Raw genomic sequence first — 22,376 nt, forward strand, 5'->3', positions numbered from 1 at the left:
GCTCCACCAGGTGAGGGCTGTGTGTCCTTGGGATCAGAATCCTCACTGACACAGGAGGAGCTGGGCTTAGCCACCTCGTACAGTGTTAGAAGAATCCCTTGAAAGGTTAGGCACCATTTCCAGCCCATAACACATGCTCAAGGGACATGGCCATGATTATTGTAATGACAGAGGGTGAGCAGAACCCAGCTGGGCTGGCAAGGAATGAGCACCGGTGGCCCAGAGCCAAGAGGGCCGTCTGTGGTTGAGGGTTAGAGCCGGGAGGGTGCACCAGGCACAGAGCTGAGGTCTGACCCCACTGGGAGCGGAGCTGAGGCACTCAGATGCCCTCTGCCACAGCTCTATTGGCGGCAGACCTCAATTCTCTGCCACTTTGAAACAGGCTCTGGAGAGGAGCTGAAAGGAAAGCAGAAAACTCTATTTATTGTTAGTTTTTAAAAATAAAATAGAAAGGAGCTTTCCAAGGGCATGTTGGTGGGTTTTATCATTTGTGAGGAGAACAAAACTTGTCTTTATCAACATTCTGTCTGTCTGTGAGGCTGGGCCAGCAAAGGGGAAGACCAAATGTTAAGTCATAACATCTAACGCCTTGTTCCCAGTGCGACTAGCATTGAAGGGTGTTAATAGGCTGAGCTTTTGTCAGCAGAGCCAAGACAATTTCCAGGCCAAAATGAATGATGGAGCCAAGATCACAAAAGGGCCACCTCGTGCCAATGGGCAGGAGATCACAGTGCACCAGGTGGTCCCACCCAAGTGGTGCAGAAGGAAGAAAGCAGGACTCCTGTGCCAGGCATGAACACAGCAGCAGAGCCTCCAGAAGAGTCTGCGGCCGGGTTGCCCTCCTTGCCTTTTCTGCCTGGTATGTGAGTTTGCTTTGGGAACAACAGGAGTGGCGTGACTGGAATCCGTCTTGCGTGGTCTTTCCTCAGATGATTTAGAATTAGTTCAACCTGTTTTCAAAGAGTATACCCCAATGACAGCACAAAAGCACTATCTTGAATTGCTTTCCTGTCCCCAGGTGGAGTGGAGAAGGCAATGGCAACCCACTCCAGTACTCTTGCCTGGAGACTCCCAGGGACAGAGGAGCCTGGTGGGCTGCAGTCCATGGGGTCGCAGAGTCAGACACGACTGACGCGACTTAGCAGCAGCAGCCTCCGGTGGAGTGGGTGGGTGTCGGTAGCTGACTCATTACTCTCTCAGAGGGGTCCTTTGTTTCTAAAGCTACCTAGGATGGTTACAGCAATAGAACTCTAAGCCCAAGTAAGCTTTGCATAAAAATGCATTCGACTTCAGAGAAAACACATAATGCTGATCAACAGTAACCCTGGATGGCAGAGTTGATGAAGAGATCGCACCGGCATGGGAGCAGGCTCTAGGAAACCAGATGGATCGAGCTCGACAAAGGCCACTTAGACTGCGCTGTTCTATGCAGGGGAGCTGATACTGATTAAGCACCTGAAATTAATGGGCGAAAGGCTGTTCACACGCAGAGGAGCAAGAGCAGGCAAAGGTGGTAACACTGCAATCGCTCCAAGTCGTAGGCGTTTAGAACCTAATTTTAGAAACATCCTGGTGGGCTCATGTGCTTTTGTCATTGAGAGTCAGTAATTGAATTTTCTGGATGTTTTGACTAGTATATAACTTTGTGAAGCCGATTACGCAGCAGAACACGATTTTTAGTCTGACCTTAAAAACATTACCTTCCGCTGTGTGATTAGGAAACATGCAGAGAGTGCTGCCCTCCTAGCTGCACTTGCTCTGGGGGAGAGGAAAGGAAAAACACCGCCTTGCTCTGCCTTGTAACCTAGTAAGATTCATTTAGATTCTATGCAGATCATTTAATAACAGATTTTGTAAAACCTTAACATAAGGAGCCACCATAAAACGTATTATCTTTTATTACCCATACAGAGAATGACATTTTAGATGGTAATAAATTGAAACCCAAGAAAAGCTATTTGCTTTTGGAGAGCACTTGGCGGGTGACAGGAACACTGGTCTCCCGATTTTATATTGTGGCAGATACGACCCCCCAGGGTCACCCGAGGCAGCCCCCAGATGGGCTTGCTGAGGCTCCTCTGAGCGACAGCCTCTGGTCCTCTTTCTCTGAAAGGTCGTTCCTGTCCAAACCTCTCTGCTGAGGACCGGGTTGTCCCGCCTTTGTCGGTCCCCATTCCAGCTCATACAGTCAGGGTGTGTGACAGGCTAGGAGCTGAGCCCAGGCTGGGGACCTGCCCTGGGGCGCCTGCCACGAGGTGGGGGAGCCCAGTCCTCCAGTATCAGAGCCAGCCAAGCTTCCCTCAGTGTGGCTTCCTCTCCAACAGGGCAGGACTTCCCCTGCTTGCCCCAGAAAGCCAGAGCCTCATCACCTTGCCCCGCATCTGCACAGTCAGCCTTCTAGAGACCGGCTCAGCCTGACCAACCTTGCCCAGGCCCCGCCTTGGGCCTCTAATCTCTGCAACCTAGAAGAGCATCCCTGAAGCCATGCTTTCTGAGTGGCAGTCCACATCACCACCCTTTGATTTACTCATCCATCATATATTAACAGAGAGTGCCGGGCACTGGGCTGGCTGTGTGACTTTTCCCCATAGTGGTTACAATTAGCTCAGTTTATTTTCAAGCAGTATAACCCAGTGGCCATGTAAAGGCAGTGTCCTGGAACGTGTGTGTCTCAGAGGACCAGATGTTGTCCCCAGCAGGACAGGAGTAAGTTAGAGGCAGGGTCCTTGCCTCCATTGAGGGCTGTCATGAATTCTCAGTAAGTAACTGACATACTGAAAACCATATACTTTGAAGAGAAGGTTCTCCAATAAACTGATCCAGTATTTACCCCTTTGTAGATGGGAGGAAATTCATCTCCTCTTCTTACTAGACAGACTTTGTAGGAAAGGTCTGGTTGACATTACACTTCAAAGGACTGAAATGGAAATATTTCCCAGAGGAAAGATAGCGAATGCTATTCTGGGAAGGTGGGCAGTCCTGAGGAAGGAGGCAGCTGGGAGTGAAATGAAGATGGCAGCTGGCGACAACGAGCACCACAGCGGCGGGTGGGAGGCAGCACCTCGGCTCCCCAGCATGCCTGACAAGCAACCTCAGAGAAGCCACATCCATTCCCTGTGGCTGCCGTAGCAAGACCACAAAGTCTGTGGCTCAGACAGCGCACATTTATTATCTCACAGTTCTGGAAGTTGAAAGTCCAAAGTGAGTTTCACTTGGGTGAAATTAAGGTGTCGGGGGCCCTGATTCCTTCCGGGAGCTCTGGGTAAAAATGTATCACCTTGGCTCTCCCACCTTCTGGAGGCCCCTGCATTCCTTAGCCCATGGCCCCCTCCTCCATCTCTCCATCTGTAAGTCCAGCATCGTGCCATCTGCCTCTTCAAACCTCTGTCTCTCTCCTTCTGTTGCTGTATCGCCTTCTGCTCTGGAAGACAAAGCAGGCTCGAGGAGCAACCATGGTGCTGTTTAGTGTCTCACATGGAGTACATTTTTTTCTAGAAAGGGAAAAAAAAAAAAAAGGAATATTTTGCACAGAGAAAGAAACTTCAGTTTCTATTTTTTGTTTAAATTACATCATAAACAAGTGAGTTTTAAGTTGAAATAAGGGTACATGTTGACCTGCATTTCATCAGGTGTTCATTCAGAACGATGCTAATCTAAGCGTGGGCCTCAGGTCAGCAGCAACAGCATTTCCTAGAAGCTTTCTGGAAAGGCACATCCTTGGGCCCCAATCTAGACCTCCTGAATTGTAAGCACCATAAGTGGGCTGAAAATCTGTGTTTTAATGCAGCCCCCAGGAGCTTCTGATACAAGCAAAGCAAGTTCCAGAAGCACCAATGGAGACATTCTCTCTTAAGCACCTGCTATGTACCAGGCATAATGTTGCCATGGCAATTCAGGACCAAAAGATTAGAAAAAACAGGCTAATGTAGTGAACACTGTATGTATATATATATATATATATATAGAGAGAGAGAGAGAGAGAGAGAGAGAATGCTATATATATAATATAGTAAACAGAAAAATATATAAAAACCATAGAGAAAGAACACTTTAATAATATTTTTTTTACTTAAACTTTTAGGGGTTTGTACTTGCACATGCTCAGATCCACCCCAAACTAGCTGTATGTTTTTGGACATTCCCGAACTCTGTTCCCTCAGACTGGGAGTTCCTTGAAGGTGGGATAGACCAGGTGATGTCTGAGATCCTTTCAAGAAACAATAGTTCATGTCTCTTTGCGTCACAGACCTTGACTCCAGCCACGCCAATGGCCCTGTGTTAGCTGGACCTCCTTGCTGGTTCTCAAGGTCCTCTTCCCTCTTTGAATTCTCTGCCCTCACAGCCTCCTTCAAAGCCCAGCTCCAGCCTGCATTGACCTGAAGCCACGTAAAAACCACAGTACCCCTCCCAGCTGCAACGTTCACATCTGAACCTCGGACCACACATTCCGCACACCCTGCCTGTTGCCTTGTGGAGCTAGTTCGCATGTGTTACATTCAACCAAGCTGTGGCTTCCTTGAAAGTAGAGAATATACCTTATACTTCTTGTTCCCAGGGTGTCCTGAACAGATTCAGAATCAGCCTTCAATCCTTATTAAACGGTTGAATTTAAGAGTGTTTTAGGATTAATAGTCTCTCATCTTCTTCCACAGAAATTCACTTCCACATCATGACCCCATTCCTAATCCCACAGTAGGAGACTCTCCTCTTCAGTGCCGTCCCTTCCTCCCCACTGGTGTCTGGGCTAAGTGGCCTTTCCTTTGCAATAACCACAGCTCTCTTCCTACTCCCATCTCATTCTCCTGAAATCTACTGACATCACCTCGGAATTTCCTAGCACCAGATTTGTCTCCCTTGTTGCTACTCTCTAGCACAGAGCCTAATATGTGCTCAGTATTTAATAGAAAGAGAAAGAGAAGTCGCTCAGTCATATCCGACTCTTTGCAACCCCATGGACTGTAGCTTATCAGACTCCTCCATTCATGGAATTTTCCAGGCAAGAGTACTGGAGTGGGTTGCCATTTCCTTCTCCAAGTACTTAATAAATATTTGGTAAGTTAAATAACCTTCATACAGCCTTTCTGAGCACCCCACATCCTGGCTCCCTTCTCACAGACCTTAATTGCTACACTTCCATAACACTTATCTCATCATACTGACATACTTGCTTTTTGTTTTTTTATCTAAAAATGCACTGAAAGCAGGGTCTGTATCATCATTCACCAGTTATTGGAACCTAGTAGACACTATATAAATGTTTCTGTGGATCAACCTGAATGTCAAATATTTGCTGCCATGAGTCTGAAGGGGGTGATTTTCCAGGTATTTTATGAATGCCTTTAGCATTTTATTTACCGTAACTCATCAGTAACATCAGAAGAGGTCCACTTCACCTGGAAATGTTTTGTTTGATTTTGGTGTCCCTCAACCCGAAATCGCTTAGGTTACTCCAGCTGCATGTGTCTAAGAGGCAGTGTTTACATCCCCTGCTGCTTCCCCACCCTGCTGGCTCTGTCAGCAACCAGTAAATCTGGGGAAATGAGCTCTGCCTTCTCCCTACCCACCAGACCCCAGCCGGCAAGAAAACAGCAGGTGACAGCCACGTACATGAATGTTCACATTAGCATCAAGCAACACAGTGAAAGGCGGCTAAAGACAAACACAAGTCAAACCCGACTCACCCTGTTGGCTAGGAAGGTGGAGAATGTCCCTCCCCACCTGCGGTGAGAAGAGGGCAGCGTTCACAAAGGGATGTATGGTCCTGCCGGATTTATGGACTACCTGGCCCCCATCTTACATAGCCATAGTGGGTAAATCAAACCCCAGACAGACAGCAACTCATTCTGCTCCATATAATGCGCTCAGCCATCTGTTTGCAATAGTTATAGACCAGGTGTCAGGCGCAGCTAACCTGGAGAAGAATGCAGTCTCTGTTCAGGTGCCATACTGCAAGGAGTCTTGCTTTGCTCAGCTTCTCCAGGCAAAACCAATGAGTAAATAAGTTAATGAACTGCACTATATCCTTGCTATAAATCTCATGTTAATATTTCTCATTAACAATACCTTTAATGTTAGACAGCAAAGGGATCTATTGAAAAAGACTCCTACAGATTTCCTTGACCCTTCAAGCACTGTTTATAAGCTGGAACCAAGTCTTACCAGCTCATAGGAACCTATTGTGTATTTCACTTTCCAGCTATGCATTCAATGACGTCATGTTGGTAGCTTGAAAGCAGTCATGGTTAAGAGTATTTAAACCACCAAAACAAAAGTCTACTGTGTAAAATCTGCTGCTAAACTTTTATGGGCACACCACTCTTTGTAATTCATTGTTTTATAAAAATGCAACTATAATTGATTAATTAGTACGCAACAACAATGTGCCAGGCACTGAATTAGCAGCTGGGAGATAAAACTTTAAATAAGCCAAGGCCCCTGCCTCACGGAACTCAAGTGATCAGAGTCAACATAGCCAATAAACAAGTAATCAATAAACAAGAATATTACAGACTGTGATTTTTGTTATTGTTCAGTCGCTAAGTTATGTCCAACTCTTTGTAACCCAATGGACTGCAGCACACCAGGCTTCCCTGTCCTTCACCATCTCCCAGAGTTTGCTCAAACTCATGTCCATTGAGTCAGCGATAATATCCAACCATCTCATCCTCCCTCATCCCCTTCTCCTCCTGCCTTCAATTTTTCCCAGTATCAGAATATTTTCCAGTGAGTCAGCTCTTCACATCAGGTAGCCAAAGTATTGGAGCTTAGCTTCAGCATCAGTCCTTCCAATGTATATTCAGGCTTGATTTCCTACTGCTGGAGAAAAACTGTTATTTATTGCAGCATAACAAATTACTCCAAAATGTAGTAACTTAAAACAATGGATACTTACTATCCCAGTTTCTGTGTTCAGGAGTCTGGATGTGGCTTAGCTGTGTCTTCTGCTTTCTGGACTCTCACAAAGCAGCCATCCACGTATTAGTCCAGAATTTCAGTCTCACCAGGTATGCCTGGGGAAAGATCCACTCCAGGCCCATGCAGTGCTTGTTGGCAGCCCTCCATTCCTTCTAGCTGGTCTTGTAGGCCTCCCTCAGCTTCTTGCCACATCCTTAGAAGACTTTCCAAAGATTCTACTGCATAATAACAGCATCCATGTACTCACTCCAGGCTCCGTGCTCAGCACTTTATATTATCTGTTTTCATCCTCACCTATCCTAGAAGTCTTATTATTCTCCCCATTTGAACAGGTGAGGAGACTCAGACAAGGAGAACATAAGCAACTCGACCAGGTCCACTCAGCTTCTAAGAGGTGGAGCCAAGGTAACAGTCACTGGCCAAATGCCGACTGTTCCTCCCTAAGTGACAGCTCCCCATTATGCAATGAGATCCCTGCCTTCATAGAGCATCAATAAAATGAAGAATGACCATCGAAAATGAGCATGAATTCACCGAGAGGAGAAAGAGGGGGAAGAAAAGTCAAAAGTAAGAAAAAGTAGGGTATAGTAGAAGAAAATCCAGTCTGGACAAAGTATGAAAGGAGGTGCAGAGGGCGGCTCAAGTTGAAGCAAGAGAAGGAGGGGGCACCAGGTGGGTTAACGGCCAATCCTTCCTCCATGTAACAGTTCCTTGTTGATTTTCCCCCACAGCTACCATTATGCTTGTTATTAGTGATAAATGTTCCGTTAAATGCTCACTCGTATGGCAGTCGAGGTAGCTGTATAAAACATCAAGGGTCCGGTGATTGATTATATGCCATGTTTAATGACACAGTTTGATTCTTTTTTTTTCTTCAAGATAAAATGTTTGGTTTTCAAATCAGTGTGATTGGTGAACTCAGCCCATGGCTGTGGAGATACACCCGAGGCTTTTTCTTGCAGACACACCATCTTCCTTTTGTTTCTAGGATATATATTAACTGGTAGCGAATCAACACCCAGGAGGAGATGGCAAATGCAATAGAAATGCGTGACTGCGGAATTCAAACCAGGAGAGCAGCTTGCCTCTCAGATATGTCTTACAGACCAGATAGCTTAAAATAAAATCAAAGCAGCCAATTTAATTCTCCCAGTTTTGACACAGTGCTTCTCTTGGTCCAAATAAAATCCTATCTCCTTGAGCTAGAGTTCCCCAAAGGATGAGCCATTCCCTGAGAGTAAATGGCTCTGGTTTGGATATGCTCAGACCTTTGAGATATAATTTAGTTCAGGGAAACAGTAGTATATCATCATTGTCAATAATGAAAGTGAGTTGGCCAGCTTGTGTGCTGCATACCGGCTGGGTGTCGGGGTCAAAGGCATGGTCCTTGCCCTTGAAAACTTTGTCATCCACTTGGGGAGATGGTAAATGGGCATCAAAATAAGGCCAAATGGGAAACATAGCCTTCAAATTAGTCAGGGGAGGACAAGCACTGTCATAAACTGCCCTTAACCCTGAGCAAAGGCTCGTCTCTTGTTCACATCCCAGCCTACAGCGTGTCAGTTAAGGGTCTCTGTGCCACAGTCACGTGGAGATCCGGGCTTCTTCCTTCTGGGGAATAGAAAACACAGAGGATTATGCGGGTGCTTTAGGGGCCAGATTAGTCCATCTCTTCTGCCCACATTCCATTGTCCAGAATCGGTCACACAGTTCGTAAGGTCCAGCTGCACGTGCGTGCTAAGTCTCTTCAATCTTGTCTTATTCATTGCAACCCCGTGGACCATAGCCCGCCAAGCTTGTCTGTCCGTGGGATTCTCCAGGCAAAAATACTGGAGTGGGTTTCCATTTCCTTCTCCAGGGGATCTTTCTGGCTCAGGGATCGAACCCAAGTGTCTTACATCTCCTGCATCGGCAGCTGGGTTCTTTACCACTAGCAGCCCCTGGGAAGCCGCCCCGCAGTCAAAAGAAATAGGATTGGGTAAACAAGTAAAAGTCTTCACCACAGTTTCCTTTAATTGCAAGCAACCCCAGAATCGATTCTGGCTGACTTCAGGGCCAAGAAGAACCTCCTGAATAAACCCCAGGGTGTGTTACAGAATCCAGGGGAGAGTTGCAGTCAGGAGCCAGCATAGTCCCACATCTCAGGCACTCTTCCTATTGGAGCTGATCACACCCAACTCCCCGCTGAGCCCTGAATCAACTGAGAGTGTTTAAACATAATAGCAAAATATCTGTCAAATATTCAAATGAAAAATATATGTATTGAGGGATAGCAGTGTGGTATTGCTTTTGTGTTAAATTTATCAGATCTCGACTGGATTAAAAAACATCTTTCAAATTTCACATGACATAAAAGACTAAAACAACTCACAGTGCTATGAAGGAAGTGCAGTATGAACAACTCTAAACCTCAGTTGGTGCTTTCTCACTTGTAAAATGGGAACAATAAATGCAACTTAACATGCTCGTTGAAAAGACTGACACTGGTTTCTGAAAAGCAGAGTAATCTGATGCCTGGTCCAGATTGTTCAGTTCCTAAGGCTGTTATCTTTGCCCTAATCTCATCATCAGATTTAGCCTCATTTCCAGATCAGTTCCATGAGGCCACTGTGAAATGACATATAATGGATATAAACATCAAATGTGCAATGTGTACCCAAACCCTGGACTTTGAACATTCTGGAATATATCACATGCCCCCTTAAACAAGGACAGAAAATAGATTCCATCCCCACAGCCAACTCCAGTCCATGCATAAGGACTGTCCTGCTGGGAGAGACTCCAAAGGTACATCTGTCCACCACAGCTGAGACTGCTGCCCAAGGTGGGGTGCTGCCCTTCCAGGGTGCTGCCCTTCCAGGCGCCTGCCCTGAGGGAGGGAGCACACCGCTCCAGCCGAGCACAGGCCGGCCACCTGTCCCAAGCAGCGACTCCAGTCTAAATGCCATCCTCTCTGTTGTGTTTTTGCCTCGTAGACGCTGGAAAATCCCAAGTATGAACTGATCATTGAGGCTCAAGATATGGCAGGACTGGATGTTGGATTAACAGGCACGGCCACAGCGACAATCATGATCGATGACAAAAACGATCACTCACCAAAGTTCACCAAGAAAGAGGTAAACCCCTGCTGAGCACCCCTCGCGGTCATGGCCGTGATTGCTGATTAACATTGATTCCATGAACCACAGCCCTGCTGGCTCCCTGTTTGCAACATCAAAGCTCTCCTTTGTGGAGAGAAGATGGTGTTTTGCCAGAATAGTTTTCTACATTTTTATCTTTTTTTTTTTAAGTGGAAAATACCAGAGCATTATGATTCAAAAGCATTGAATCTTGTTAAAGTCCATAAGAAAATAACTTTTAATGCCAAAGTGCCACTTTCATAGTTTTATCGGTGTTATTTAGTGCTGAATTATGCGAGTCCTATTGTGGTTTTAGCATAACAATAACTATTTTTTCAGCAAGTACAGATTGAGGGGCCAGACGGAACAGCAGCAAGAAGGTAAAGCAGATTTTCTTGGCAATAACTGGGCGGCCCAGGAGCTTATAAATAACAACCAAGTTAGCTCGTCTGGGAGAGCCGTTATTTATTTGCGGCTCCTGTGCTTTTATGATTGTGGATCGCGGTTGTGGTTTCCCATCTATTCCAACGGAATAGTGTTTGCGGACAGGCTGAGTATGCAAGACCGGATCCAGCTGCTGAGTATGTGTCCAGACTAAGAAGTCATTGGCACCATACCTCAGAAGGCAATGTGACGGTCTTGGTTTCTTTGGGGGTCAGGACCAGAGCCAAGGACTTAACACCCCTCTTATAGACCAAGAGCATAGCATCAGTCATGGCAGCCCCCCATTTGCCAAACCTTTCCTGTATATCCACCACCACCACCTCAGGGCTCTCCACCTGTGATCCATTGTCTCAATTGATCGTGTGAGGTTGGCTTCATGAGCCACATTTTTTAAGCAATCAGAGAGCTTATTAAAAGCTCAGAGAATCTGGGTCTCCAAGGTCTTGGGCAGAACATGTAGCAGAAGTGGGATGTGAGCACCATGCCCTGTGAACCATGCTCTCAGCCCCAACACTGCACTTCCTTGCCCACTGTTGATGTTTCCTCCCCTCCCAGGCACTCAGAGAAGACACTCAGGTCTGGACTGGCAACTGTGCACCCCTCTCTCACATGTCCCAGGGCCACCCCCGATGACCCTTCCCAGCCCCTTGGCTCCCCAGTGACCTCTGCACATCAGCAGCCCCGCCTGACTCATCCAGGAGATGGAAATTTCCCCCTCGCCCAGTGGCATCTTGGACACTCAGGGGTCTAACCTCAAAACAGCAAAGTCCACATAGCTGATGTGGTCCATTCTATCGCTCCCACAACACTGCTTCTGTAACTGCTAAAATAGATTGCATATTATTCCCATGTTTCTCAAACTATGCTCCAAGAAATTCGTTCCACTAGTTGTATCATTGTAGAGGGGGAGGTGGAGGGAGATTTCAGGGTCAGAGAAATCTGGAGAGCACTGCGAGGAATGGTATGCAGGGTTTCTTTTACTACAGGGCTTCTGGGCACCTTTACAATGCTTTGTGTTTCTCCAAGGGGTAGGTATGGTCTGTAAGCTTTCTCAGGCTCATTTGGCCTGGGGATAATTTTTCCTGGACCACCTCATCATGTCTCATTGAGCTGGTGTTCCTAAGATATTCAGTGGGAGATATTGGTTGATCTGTAAAATTTCTCAGGAACCTCTTTAAAAAGAATAACTCAAGACACTGTGAAATGGTCAGTATAGACATAGTAATGACACTAGAAATTGGATAACTCCAATCTGAAATAAGAAAACCTATCCATGTTACCAAAAAGGTGATGTTAATTAGTTATATCAGTGGAGGCTGAATTGAGCTCAGCTTGTGTTCCTAGCTATGGGCTAAATACTGTGAGAGGCTCTTGTTGTTGATATTGTTGTTAATACCACTGAATTTAAGGAAAGATTTAACATAGATCTGAAGTAAAGTAAGAGACCTTGAGTAGCATAATGTATTCACCTGTGAATATTGGGAAAGCACAGAACTGTCTTCAAATGGACATTGGATAATGAGCTTGAGATTCCCACGGGGCAGAGCTGACATCACAACTTGTATGGAGACACAAGTAACAAAACGAGAAAAATGGGAAGCTAGTACTTCACATTCTCTCTCTTAGATGTTAGATGTCCAAAAGAGTCTTTGCCAATGCTGGGCAAATCAAATTCACAACTAAATTATCTAGTGTGTTCCAGGAAGGCTGCTGTTCTTTGTCATTGAGTGGGGGGTTCATACACTGTGGACGCCAGAACACTAGAGGCAGTGAAAGAGATGTGATGGGGTGAGCTCTAGACCAGAAGGGGATTCAAAGCCCACCTATAAGCCATGTGATCTCAGCACGTTCACCATCCATGTTCTCATTTTGTCACCTGTTAGTGGGGCTGATCCTAAAGCCCACCTCACTGAGTTCTTGTGAATGTTAAATGAGCTGATGGTGACAAGCACTACTTCTTGTGACCTCGACTTCTCTAGAGTGTTGGTGGTGAGGATGTGGTGGTAATTTAAAAAGTGGCAGAGAGGAGAGTGGGGTAAAGGCAGTCATGAGGAAGACGGTGAGGAAGGTGGTGGTGAGGAAGATGGCAGCAGTGAGCAAGACGATGGTATGATAAATGACATCATTTCTAAAATTCAGAAGGCCAACCAAAATTCTTATCTAAAGGGCTGTCTTCCCTCCATGTTGAAAAGCTGCTATTTTCCTTTAAAGTGATCTACAAACCTGCTCAAACACTTCAAAATACGTGATTAAGACCCTCCCGTGATTAAGGGAGAAGTAATTCTGAAGAAGAGAGGGCAGAAACTGTAAAACTCATCACTGTGGGAAAAAGCAAAGACATCTGAGAGAAGCCTGTTAGGTGGAAAAGGGATGGAGACTCAGTCCAAAGATGGTCTTGGGTGTGAAAGAAGTCAAACAGGATGAACTCAGAAAAGAAAGTAACAGGGACCTGTGATCCTGAAGCTGAAATAATTTTTAGAGATAAAGGTCAGGGCTCAGTCATCCCAGGATGGAAACGGTGGTCATTCAAGGTTGAAAGGATCTAGAAACCTGTCCAAGAAGATGTTGTTTTATGTAAGTTTCTTCATATACAAGGACATTTTTTAGGAAATTCATGGAAATATTAATAGATGATTGTTGTCTTTTTTTTAATTTCTACTTTATATGATCTTTCATCTCCAGAAAAATGAATTTTTTTATCTGTTTAAAAGAGGAGTTTCAGCTGGCCAAAAATTACAGACTGCAAATAGTGTGGTGTTAAATGAGATAGAGGTGTAGTTTCTCTCACATGAAAGTCTCTGGGTCAACAGTGCCAGGCCAACATGGCAAGACCATGATATTGTCAATTTACTGTGTTCCTCTTAACCTTTCTTCTCTGCCTTCCCCAAAGCTGCGTCATGGTACAGTAGGGTCACTGCAGTGCCAGCCATCATGTGCATGTAACAGATAAAAAGAAGCAGGAAATGAGAAAGCCAAAGGAGAACCTATCACCTAAGTAAAACATCCTCTAAAGAACTTCCCCAGAAAGTCAAATGACATCTACTTGAGTCTCCTTAGCCTTCTTTATCTGTAAGGGATATTGAGAAACAACGCCAGCTGTCTTTAGTTGGCAGGTTGCAGCCCCTGATAATATAGAGGTTGGTACTGAGGAAGGAGATGTTGTATTTTTAAAGTTATTTTAAACAGCGAATAGTGCATACTGAGATCATTTGTTCCCCTGTGAGTATTCACTTTGACTGTAAGCTTGCTGAAAAGTGAAGCCCACACCTCTTTTATTTTCTGTTGCATTCCCAGTTGTCACTCAACAATCCAGTACCTGCTGAATGTTTCCTGAAGATAATTTTAAGTTGAGAACACTGTCCTTGGGTGTGAGGATCCAAGTGCTGTAAATTGTTACTGATATATGAAATCAATCTTAGTCATTGATTTTCAAGAAAATTTGGGTTAGAAGCACTAGTCTCACTATGGAGAGTCTTCTGTGAGTTTTCCTAATAGTTTTTACACGTGGCTTTAACTGTTAATGTTTACTTGTTAGCTGTGGCTTTTCTAGATTAGGTATTTGGAAATGACTTTAGGGAATATAGATAAACTCTCCAAACCCACAGTCTGAATTATGGTTGAGAATCTCAGTCCAATTTAGAGCAAAAGGACTTGTCCATGTCTCTCTAAATTTTTTTTTAAGAAAAAAATGTGTTATTTGTTCCTTATAGCATAGTTAATGTTCAACACATATTTTCAACAAATATTTTCACATAAACCCCAGGATTGGGGGGTTAATTAAGTCACTATTGATTTTCAAAGAATGTATTTGCAAATAATTATAACATTTTAAAATGTTTTCATTCATTTATTCTATCAATTGTTTTCAAGTTTTACCTTAAAATGGAAATTGGTAATGAAGACTTACTAACTTAGGAATTTTTTTTACCTACTTGATGAATTCTTTTTAAGGTAAATATTTTAATGTTCAAACTATCAGAGTACAATACCTATAATAAAAATGGTGTAAAGAAAAACTTAAAAGGCCCTGTTTTTCTGGAAACTGAGAGATGGGTAAATGATCCAGTTTTCATAAAGGGGTAAAGATAAATGGTGTAAGCTGGGAGTCAGCAAGTTGAAACTGAGTCACCAGCAGATAATTGCATTAAGTGACCAAGAAGGTACTGGGGTCTAGTCTGCATTCACAAAAGTCAGTGTCGGGCCTTGAAGGACTTCGCTGCTTCAGGAGTCTTATCTTTTCTTTGCAATACTGGTTTTCATAATAAAAATATTGCACTAATTATTTATTAATTAGCTGCCTAGTTCACCCCATAATACTTTTTCCTCTTACATGTTTAACTGAAAACTTTGTGGTCTCTTCTTTATGTAATAATTATGTAAAGACATTTTCTTCAGAAGGGGAACAATAAGTCTAATCTTTTCTCTAGCAGCGTTGATAGAAGCTTGCTCTGTATTGTTGAGAGTTTAGAAATATTTTTTCACCCTTACTATGTTATTGGAAAACTCATGTGAAATTGAAGAATTGTGGTTATATATAAGAACATCTCTATCAAGTTTCTATCATATAGATATATATATATATAGCTCTGCAGTGTCAAATGTTCTTGTATAAAGACCAATCTTTAAACTGATGACACTTGTAATCATGTTACCCACATCATTGTTTTGAGGCAGTTTAAGATTTTTGTATGTTGGTATTGCAGGTAAATCACAAGAAATTTAAATCTCTACCAGTGTGTTCATTTTGACTCACTGCCTCTTCATTTGTAAGTTTATTAATCAAGGAGCTATTTTATTTATCACATTAGAACTTTACTTTTTTCCTCTAAATGAAATATCTGAAGCAAGATGTCAGGATAACATCAATGTACACAGAAATCCATTGTATTCCTATACACTAACAATGAGAAAGCAGAAAGAGAAATTAAGGAAACAATTCCATTCACCATTGTGATGAAAAGAATAAAATACTTAGGAATAAATCTACCTAAAGAAACAAAAGACATATATAGAAAACTAAAACACTGATGAAAGAAATCAAAGATGACACAAATAGACGGAAAATATACCATGTTTGTGGATCAGAAGAATCAATATAGTGAAAATGAGTATCTATAGATACTCCAAAGCAATCTGTAGATTCAGTGCAATCCCTATCAAGCTACCAACAGTGTTTTTCACCGAACTAGAACAAATAATTTCAAAAATTTGTATGGAAATACAAAAAAACCTCAAATAGCCAAAGCAGTCTTGAGAAAGAAGAAAGAAACTAGAGGAATCAACCTGCCTGACTTCAGACTATACTACAAAGCTACAGTCATCAAGACAGTATGTTACTGGCACAAGGACAGAAATATAGATCAATGGAACAAAATAGAAAGCCCAGAGATAAATTCACGCACCTATGGACACCTTATCTTTGACAAAGGAGGCAAGAGTATACAATGGAGAAAAGACATCTCTTTAACAAGTGGTGTTGGGAAATCTGGTCAACCACCTGTAAAAGAATGAAACTAGAACACTTTCTAATACCATACACAAAAATAAACTCAAGATGGATTAAAGATCTAAATGTAAGACCAGAAACTGTAAAAGTTCTAGAGGAAAACATAGGCAAAACACTCTCTGACATAAATCACAGCAGGATCCTCTATGACCCACCACCCAGAGTAATGGAAATAAAAGCAAAAATAAACAAATGGAACCTAATTAAACTTAAAAGCTTCTGCACAACAAAAGAAACTATAAGCAAAGGTGAAAAGACAGCCTTCAGAATGGGAGAAAATAATAGCAAATGAAGCAACTGACAAAGAATTAATCTCAAAAAATATACAAGCAGTTCATGCAGCTCAATACCAGAAAAATAAATGACCCAATCAAAAAATAGGCCAAAGAACTAAACAGACATTTATCCAAAGAAGACATAGATGGCTAACAAACACATGAAAAGATGTTCAACATCACTCATTATCAGAGAAATGCAAATCAAAACCACAATGAGGTACCATCTCACACCGGTCAGAATGGCTGCTATCAAAAAGTCTACAAAAAATAAATGCTGGAGAGGGTGTGGAGAATGGGGAACCCTCTTACACTGTTGGTGGGAATGCAAACTAGTACAGCCACTATGGAGAACAGTGGGGGAGACTGCTTAAAAAACTGGAAATAGAACTGCCATATGACCCAGCAATCCCACTGCTGGGCATATATACCAAAGAAACCAGAACTGAAAGAGACATGTGTACCCCAATGTTTATCGCAGCACTGTTTACGATAGCCAGGACATGGACGCAACCTAGATGTCCATCGGCAGATGAATGGATAAGAAAGCTGTGGTACATATACACAATGGAATATTACTCAGCTGTTAAAAAGAATGCATTTGAATCAGCTCTAATGAGGTGGATGAAACTTGAGCCTATTATACAGAATGAAGTAAGTCAGAAAGAAATACACCAATACAGTATATTAACACATATATATGGAATTTAGAAAGATGGTAATGATGACCCTATATGCGAGACAGCAAAAGAGACACAGATATAAAGAACAGACTTTTGGACTCTGTGGGAGAAGGCGAGGGTGGGATGATTTGAGAGAATAGCATTGAAACATGTATATTACCACATGTGAAACAGATGACCAGTCCAAGTTCAGTGCATGAAACAGGGCACTCAAAGCTGGTGCACTGGGACAACCCAGAGGGATGGGATGAGTAAGGAGGTGGGAGAGGGGTTCAGGATGGGGGACACATGTGCACCCATGGCTGATTCGTATCAGTGTATAGCAAAAACCACTACAATATTGTAAAGTAATTAGCCTCCAATTAAAATAAATAAATTAATTTTTTTAAGATTTTTGTATGTTGGTATTGCAGGTAAATCACAAGAAATGTAAATCTCTACCAGTGTGTTCATTTTGACTCACTGCTCTTCATTTGTAAGTTTATTAGTCAAGGAACTATTTTATTTATCACCTTAGAAATTTACTTTTTCCTCTAAATAAAATATCTGAAGCAAGATGTCAGGATAACATCAATGTACACTATTCCTTAACTTTATCATTTTTGCTTTCTGTAAACCAACAAAAGTAGAAAAGGATGACTTTAAATCGGTCTAGGATTGAGTTAGATCATCATTGAGTTTCAGTCTTGAGTGAGGGCTCTCATGGTTTCTCTTACTCTTAGGTACAGCCTCTCTGGAATTCTAACTGAAATATGGATACTTTTTACAAAGGCTTTTCCATCTTGGACACCCTGAATTTCAGTGGCCTTGTCAGCCCATGAGACTGTTGAAAGCTCTGCTCAGCTTCCTGGTCTCATAGCAGCACTTTCTACTCAGATTCTTAGCCTCTTGTCCCTGTGCCCTTATACTCTTACTCTGCCTTGAGAGTAAAAGCTTTATAAAGTGTTTGCTTTACTTCATTAACTTCCCTTCACAGCAGGATCTGGATTCTCAAGTTCCAGCTGCCTTGGTAGCTCTCTAGTGCTTTCAGATAGGTTGAGGGGAGAGGATGTGTAAAGTCCATATGCTTGAGCTACCCTAGATTTGAGGGGTGGTCTAAAAGAAGCTTGCCCCAGTCACTGTAAACAGAGAAAATTGTGGCTTAGCCTTTTACTCTGGATCATTAGGGAAAGGCAGTAGATGCTGTGTATATGGAATCCACTGTAGCACAAAACTTCATAATATATTCATTAAAAACGTGGGTCGGAGAAATGGAATTAAATGCTTTGACAGTACTCACCCCATCTTATACCCCGTTGCTTCATAATCAATTCATTTTACTGAAAAGATTAAAAACTTTGTGTCTCCTCATTGATACTGATAACCAAGAAATGACTCTAACACGGAGGAAACTGAACTACATCACTAGGGGCAGCCTATGCTTTCCTGGTCCTTCACTCGAGTTGATATGAATATCTGAGTTTTCTGAACTCTTCTAGATCTTTTCATATGTTCTTGGTAGTTTGATGGCCCCAGGTATAAAGCTAGTAAATGTACATTGTGTGTCATCTTTTACCAAAAATCTAATTGAAGTGAATATATTTACCCACTCCCCCAGGGTTCCACGCCATATATTTGAGTGCTTTAAATAAAACTCTCTTACTTCCAGGCTTCCTGGGTGGCACTAGTGGTAAAGAATCTGCCTGCCAATGCAGGAGACACAGGAGACACGAGTCTTATCCCTGGGTCAAGAAGATCCCCTGGAGAAGGAAATGGCAATCCACTCCAATATTCTTGCCTGGGAAATCACATGGACAGAGGAACCTAGTGGGCTATAGTCCATGGGGTCACAAAGAGTTGGACACGACTGAGTGATGAAAAAACTCCTACTTCTGTAAGAGTTTGTTTCCCTTAAGAGAGCCTTTTAAATTCAGAGGTGGCCAGGACTAAACACTGACCACATAATTATACATTCTGCTTGCTCAACAGAGATTAATCCAGAAAGTCAATTACATATTTCTTAGAACATCAAACCCATTTCAATTATCTGACTCAAGTGACTTTTCTGGAAGTTGGAGTCCAAGACATTTTAACAACCAGATAAATCTTTAAAGATGATTAAATGTTATTTCAAATAGTCTGGACTCCCTCTTCCCATGAAGCTTTTTATAGCTATTATGGTGAAATATGTGATACATTTTGCTGTGATGCTGTGAAATAACATAACTGACAGTTTTCTGTGTGGCTGAAGTTTTAAATAAAACCAAACATACATTACTGGGATCTTTATCCCGTGTTTTGTGTGGCAGCTGGGGGCCTCCCAACACATACAGAAATGGAATATTTGGAGAGAATAGAAGAGTGTGACTTCACAACACAGATGCCACCAGCCCCCAACTGTGCAAACGGTCACCTCACTCCTGATGACATCAGTTCCTGGTCCACCTCTGTGCAGGTCCAACATCTTGTCCAAGGAACTCCAGAGCCCTCAATGGCAAATCTCATTCCCAACTTGCCATCTCATAACTGAAGAAGGGTTAGTTGCAAAACAGCCAATACCCACGTCCCCATTTATCTTCACTAGGAAGGGGTGAGTTCACTGCTTTCTTCTCCTGCTCCAAGCTTGTAAAAAAATACATGAAATCATCAACTAAGTCTCCTGGAGTTCAAATTTCAGAGGCACTTCAAACAGCAGATCTACAGCTGAATTTGTTGACTAAAAGAGAGTGAAGGAAAATGGTTGTTCAAATATAAGCAGTGCTCTATAAATAGAAGCCATCATCCAAACAAGATTCTTCCAGCTAAAGAAAAGGGAGGTGGTGTGTGCGCTCCCAGATTTAATTGTTCAGTGACAGCAGGATGAGAAATCTTGCATTGTTGAAAACGCCCAAGTCGATTATACACTGTGTTTGTGATGTCGAAACACCTGGATTTGTTAAAGTGAAAAAATGTAATCTACCGGGTGGCTGGTTCTTCAAGCCTCCTGTAAAGGTAGACCAGACAGCCAGATGATTTATTGCATTAATCACTCCTTCATGATTATATTCATGATGTGTTGATCCCCATCTCTCCTGTGTGAACCTCTATGCAAATCCTGTGCCTTTGCGAACCCTCTGGTTACGCTCCGAGGGTCAGCAGCAACTCAGTGGCAATAAAAGCAGTTTTTTACTACAGCTGGCAGAGTGTCACCACAGGGCCACTCTGTGGCACGGGGCCTCTGAAGGCTTCATCCATCTGCTTCTGCTCAAAGACAATATCCTCACACCAAGAGCAACAGCCACAGAGCTGTAAAACATCAATTTTTTTAACTCTATGAATGTAATATTACTACACCTCAAAATGCAGCTTGCAGAATGAGAATGCAAGAGTTCAAAAAGAGGAAGCCAAGAGCAACCCAAAGGAGATGAAATACCCATGCCCACGCTGCACCTGGAAACCATTTTGTGCTGAACAGTGTTAGAAACAAGAGCACCGGGTCTTAGCCTGGATGGTTTTAAACGTGGTCCACTTGGTCACCACCTACCTCCAACTCAGACCACGCTGAAGTTCTAGTTATCCCCCCAACCTGCCAGGCTTTAGGATGCCTCCATGCCACTGCACATCCCTTCTCCCTGGAATGCCTTTCTCTTCTTTCATACCTGGAAAGCTCCAATTTACACTTTTTGTAGGTCCCCAAGTTATAAATCCCTTAGGCAGCTTGCTGCTTCTCCCTCCTTGTTGCTACCCATGCTGCGCATCTGCCAGCTCAGTCTTATCATGTTGCCTTTGAGTCATGTATTCCTTCTGTATCTCCCCAATACTGCTAGGATGCTTTCATATTTAGGGACATATCTTTTCCATCACTGCCTCTAGGACTTAACACAGGGATCACATCAAAAGTTTAGCTGGAGGTGAAATTATTATTCATGCGGTAAATCCTCATTACTGCCTGTTGTGTCTCAGCTTCTAATATACTATTAAATATAATTACAGTTTCTTATCATATTCAGTGTTACCTGTAAACCATCATATGTTATGTAATATCCTCTTACATATTCTATTCTTTTCTAATATGTATATATCCTAATATGTACATATTTCACTCCAATAGTGTATAACATTCACATTCTAAAGTGCTATACAATTAAGTTATTTATTCGCTTATTGTCGCTCTTCCCAAATGAGAACAGAAGCTCCATGAGAAAAGGAACTTTGTCCCTTTGCTCCGTGCTCTGGCCCCAGCAGCCAGCCTTGGCACATAACCAAATAACAGGTGAATGAGTAAATAAATTATAAATGTTGGATGGTGAGCAACAGAGGCAATCAGAAAGTGCTCAAAGGGGCTTTAGAGAGAATTTCATCCAGCCCATGGTTTTAGACCCGAGGGAGGCTGCTCAAGGCTGATTGCAGATCTCAGGCCAGCCTCACTGTGGCAAAGAATACTGCTGCCGGTGAAAAAATCCAGGCCCCACAGCAGCACAGAGTCGTGAGGGACCCTGCGGTGTGTCGTTTTCCCAGGGTGCACAGAGAGCCCAGAGGGCTGGAGTTAAATTCCTTTCTCAAGTAAATAAACGAATCTACATAAACTCCAGAAAGCCCTAAATCTACTACCCTGTCAGTCAAGTAAAAAAAAGAAAGAAAGAAAAGAAAAAAAGTCAGCATTAATAAATAATACATAAAGGAGTTGTTAGAGTAGAAACAGGCTCAACGTTTACTGAGAACTTAAAAACAAGAAAGAAAATATTTCACAGCCCAAGTTCTGTATGGGTTCATTCTTCTAAGAGGGCTTTAACAAAATCATCCAGAATTTATTTTAATGTATTCATTTGTTTCCAAACTAAAATCTATTTCATTTACAGGCTGAATATCAGTTTTCCCGGTATTGGCAGCATTGTATTTTGCTGTCGATCTGCCCAGATCTAAGAAGACAGGAATTTATGAGAGGTATCTTTTTCAGCCTGTCTTACCTGGATGTATATATTGCATATCAGAACATTAGACTGTTGCCTTCCAAAGTGCATTCAGTCATTCATTTTTTTCCACAAACCAGTGGTTTATTAGAAAGTTCCTTTTCCTAATTTTATAGCATCACACACACACACATCAGTCGCTTAGTCGTGTCTGACTCTTTGCGACCCCATGAATCGCAGCACGCCAGGCCTCCCTGTCCATCACCAACTCCCGGAGTTCATTGAGACTCACGTCCATTGAGTCAGTGATGCCATCCAGCCATCTCATCCTCTGTCGTCCGCTTCTCCTCCTGCCCCCAATCCCTCCCAGCATCAGAGTCTTTTCCAATGAGTCAACTCTTCGCATGAGGTGGCCAAAGTACTGGAGTTTCAGCTTTAGCATCATTCCTTCCAAAGAAATCCCAGAGCTGATCTCCTTCAGAATGGACTGGTTGCATCTCCTTGCAGTCCAAGGGACTCTCAAGAGTCTTCTTCAACACCACAGTTCAAAAGCATCAATTCTTCAG

The 22,376-nt window shown here is 42.8% G+C and overlaps 1 protein-coding gene across 1 annotated transcript in view; it reads left to right on the forward strand.

Moving 5' to 3' along the window:
- Positions 1 to 22,376, forward strand: part of CDH13 (cadherin 13) — a 1,015,931-nt gene that overhangs the window by 870,035 nt on the left and 123,520 nt on the right. The window contains exon 8 of the mRNA XM_010850808.1: positions 9,891 to 10,031. Coding sequence (XP_010849110.1) covers positions 9,891 to 10,031 — 141 coding nt within the window. The remainder of the gene's footprint in view (positions 1 to 9,890; positions 10,032 to 22,376) is intronic.

The sequence above is a fragment of the Bison bison genome, unplaced genomic scaffold (assembly GCF_000754665.1).
Source record: "Bison bison bison isolate TAMUID 2011002044 unplaced genomic scaffold, Bison_UMD1.0 scf7180017864295, whole genome shotgun sequence".
Classification (NCBI taxonomy): Eukaryota; Metazoa; Chordata; class Mammalia; order Artiodactyla; family Bovidae; genus Bison; species Bison bison.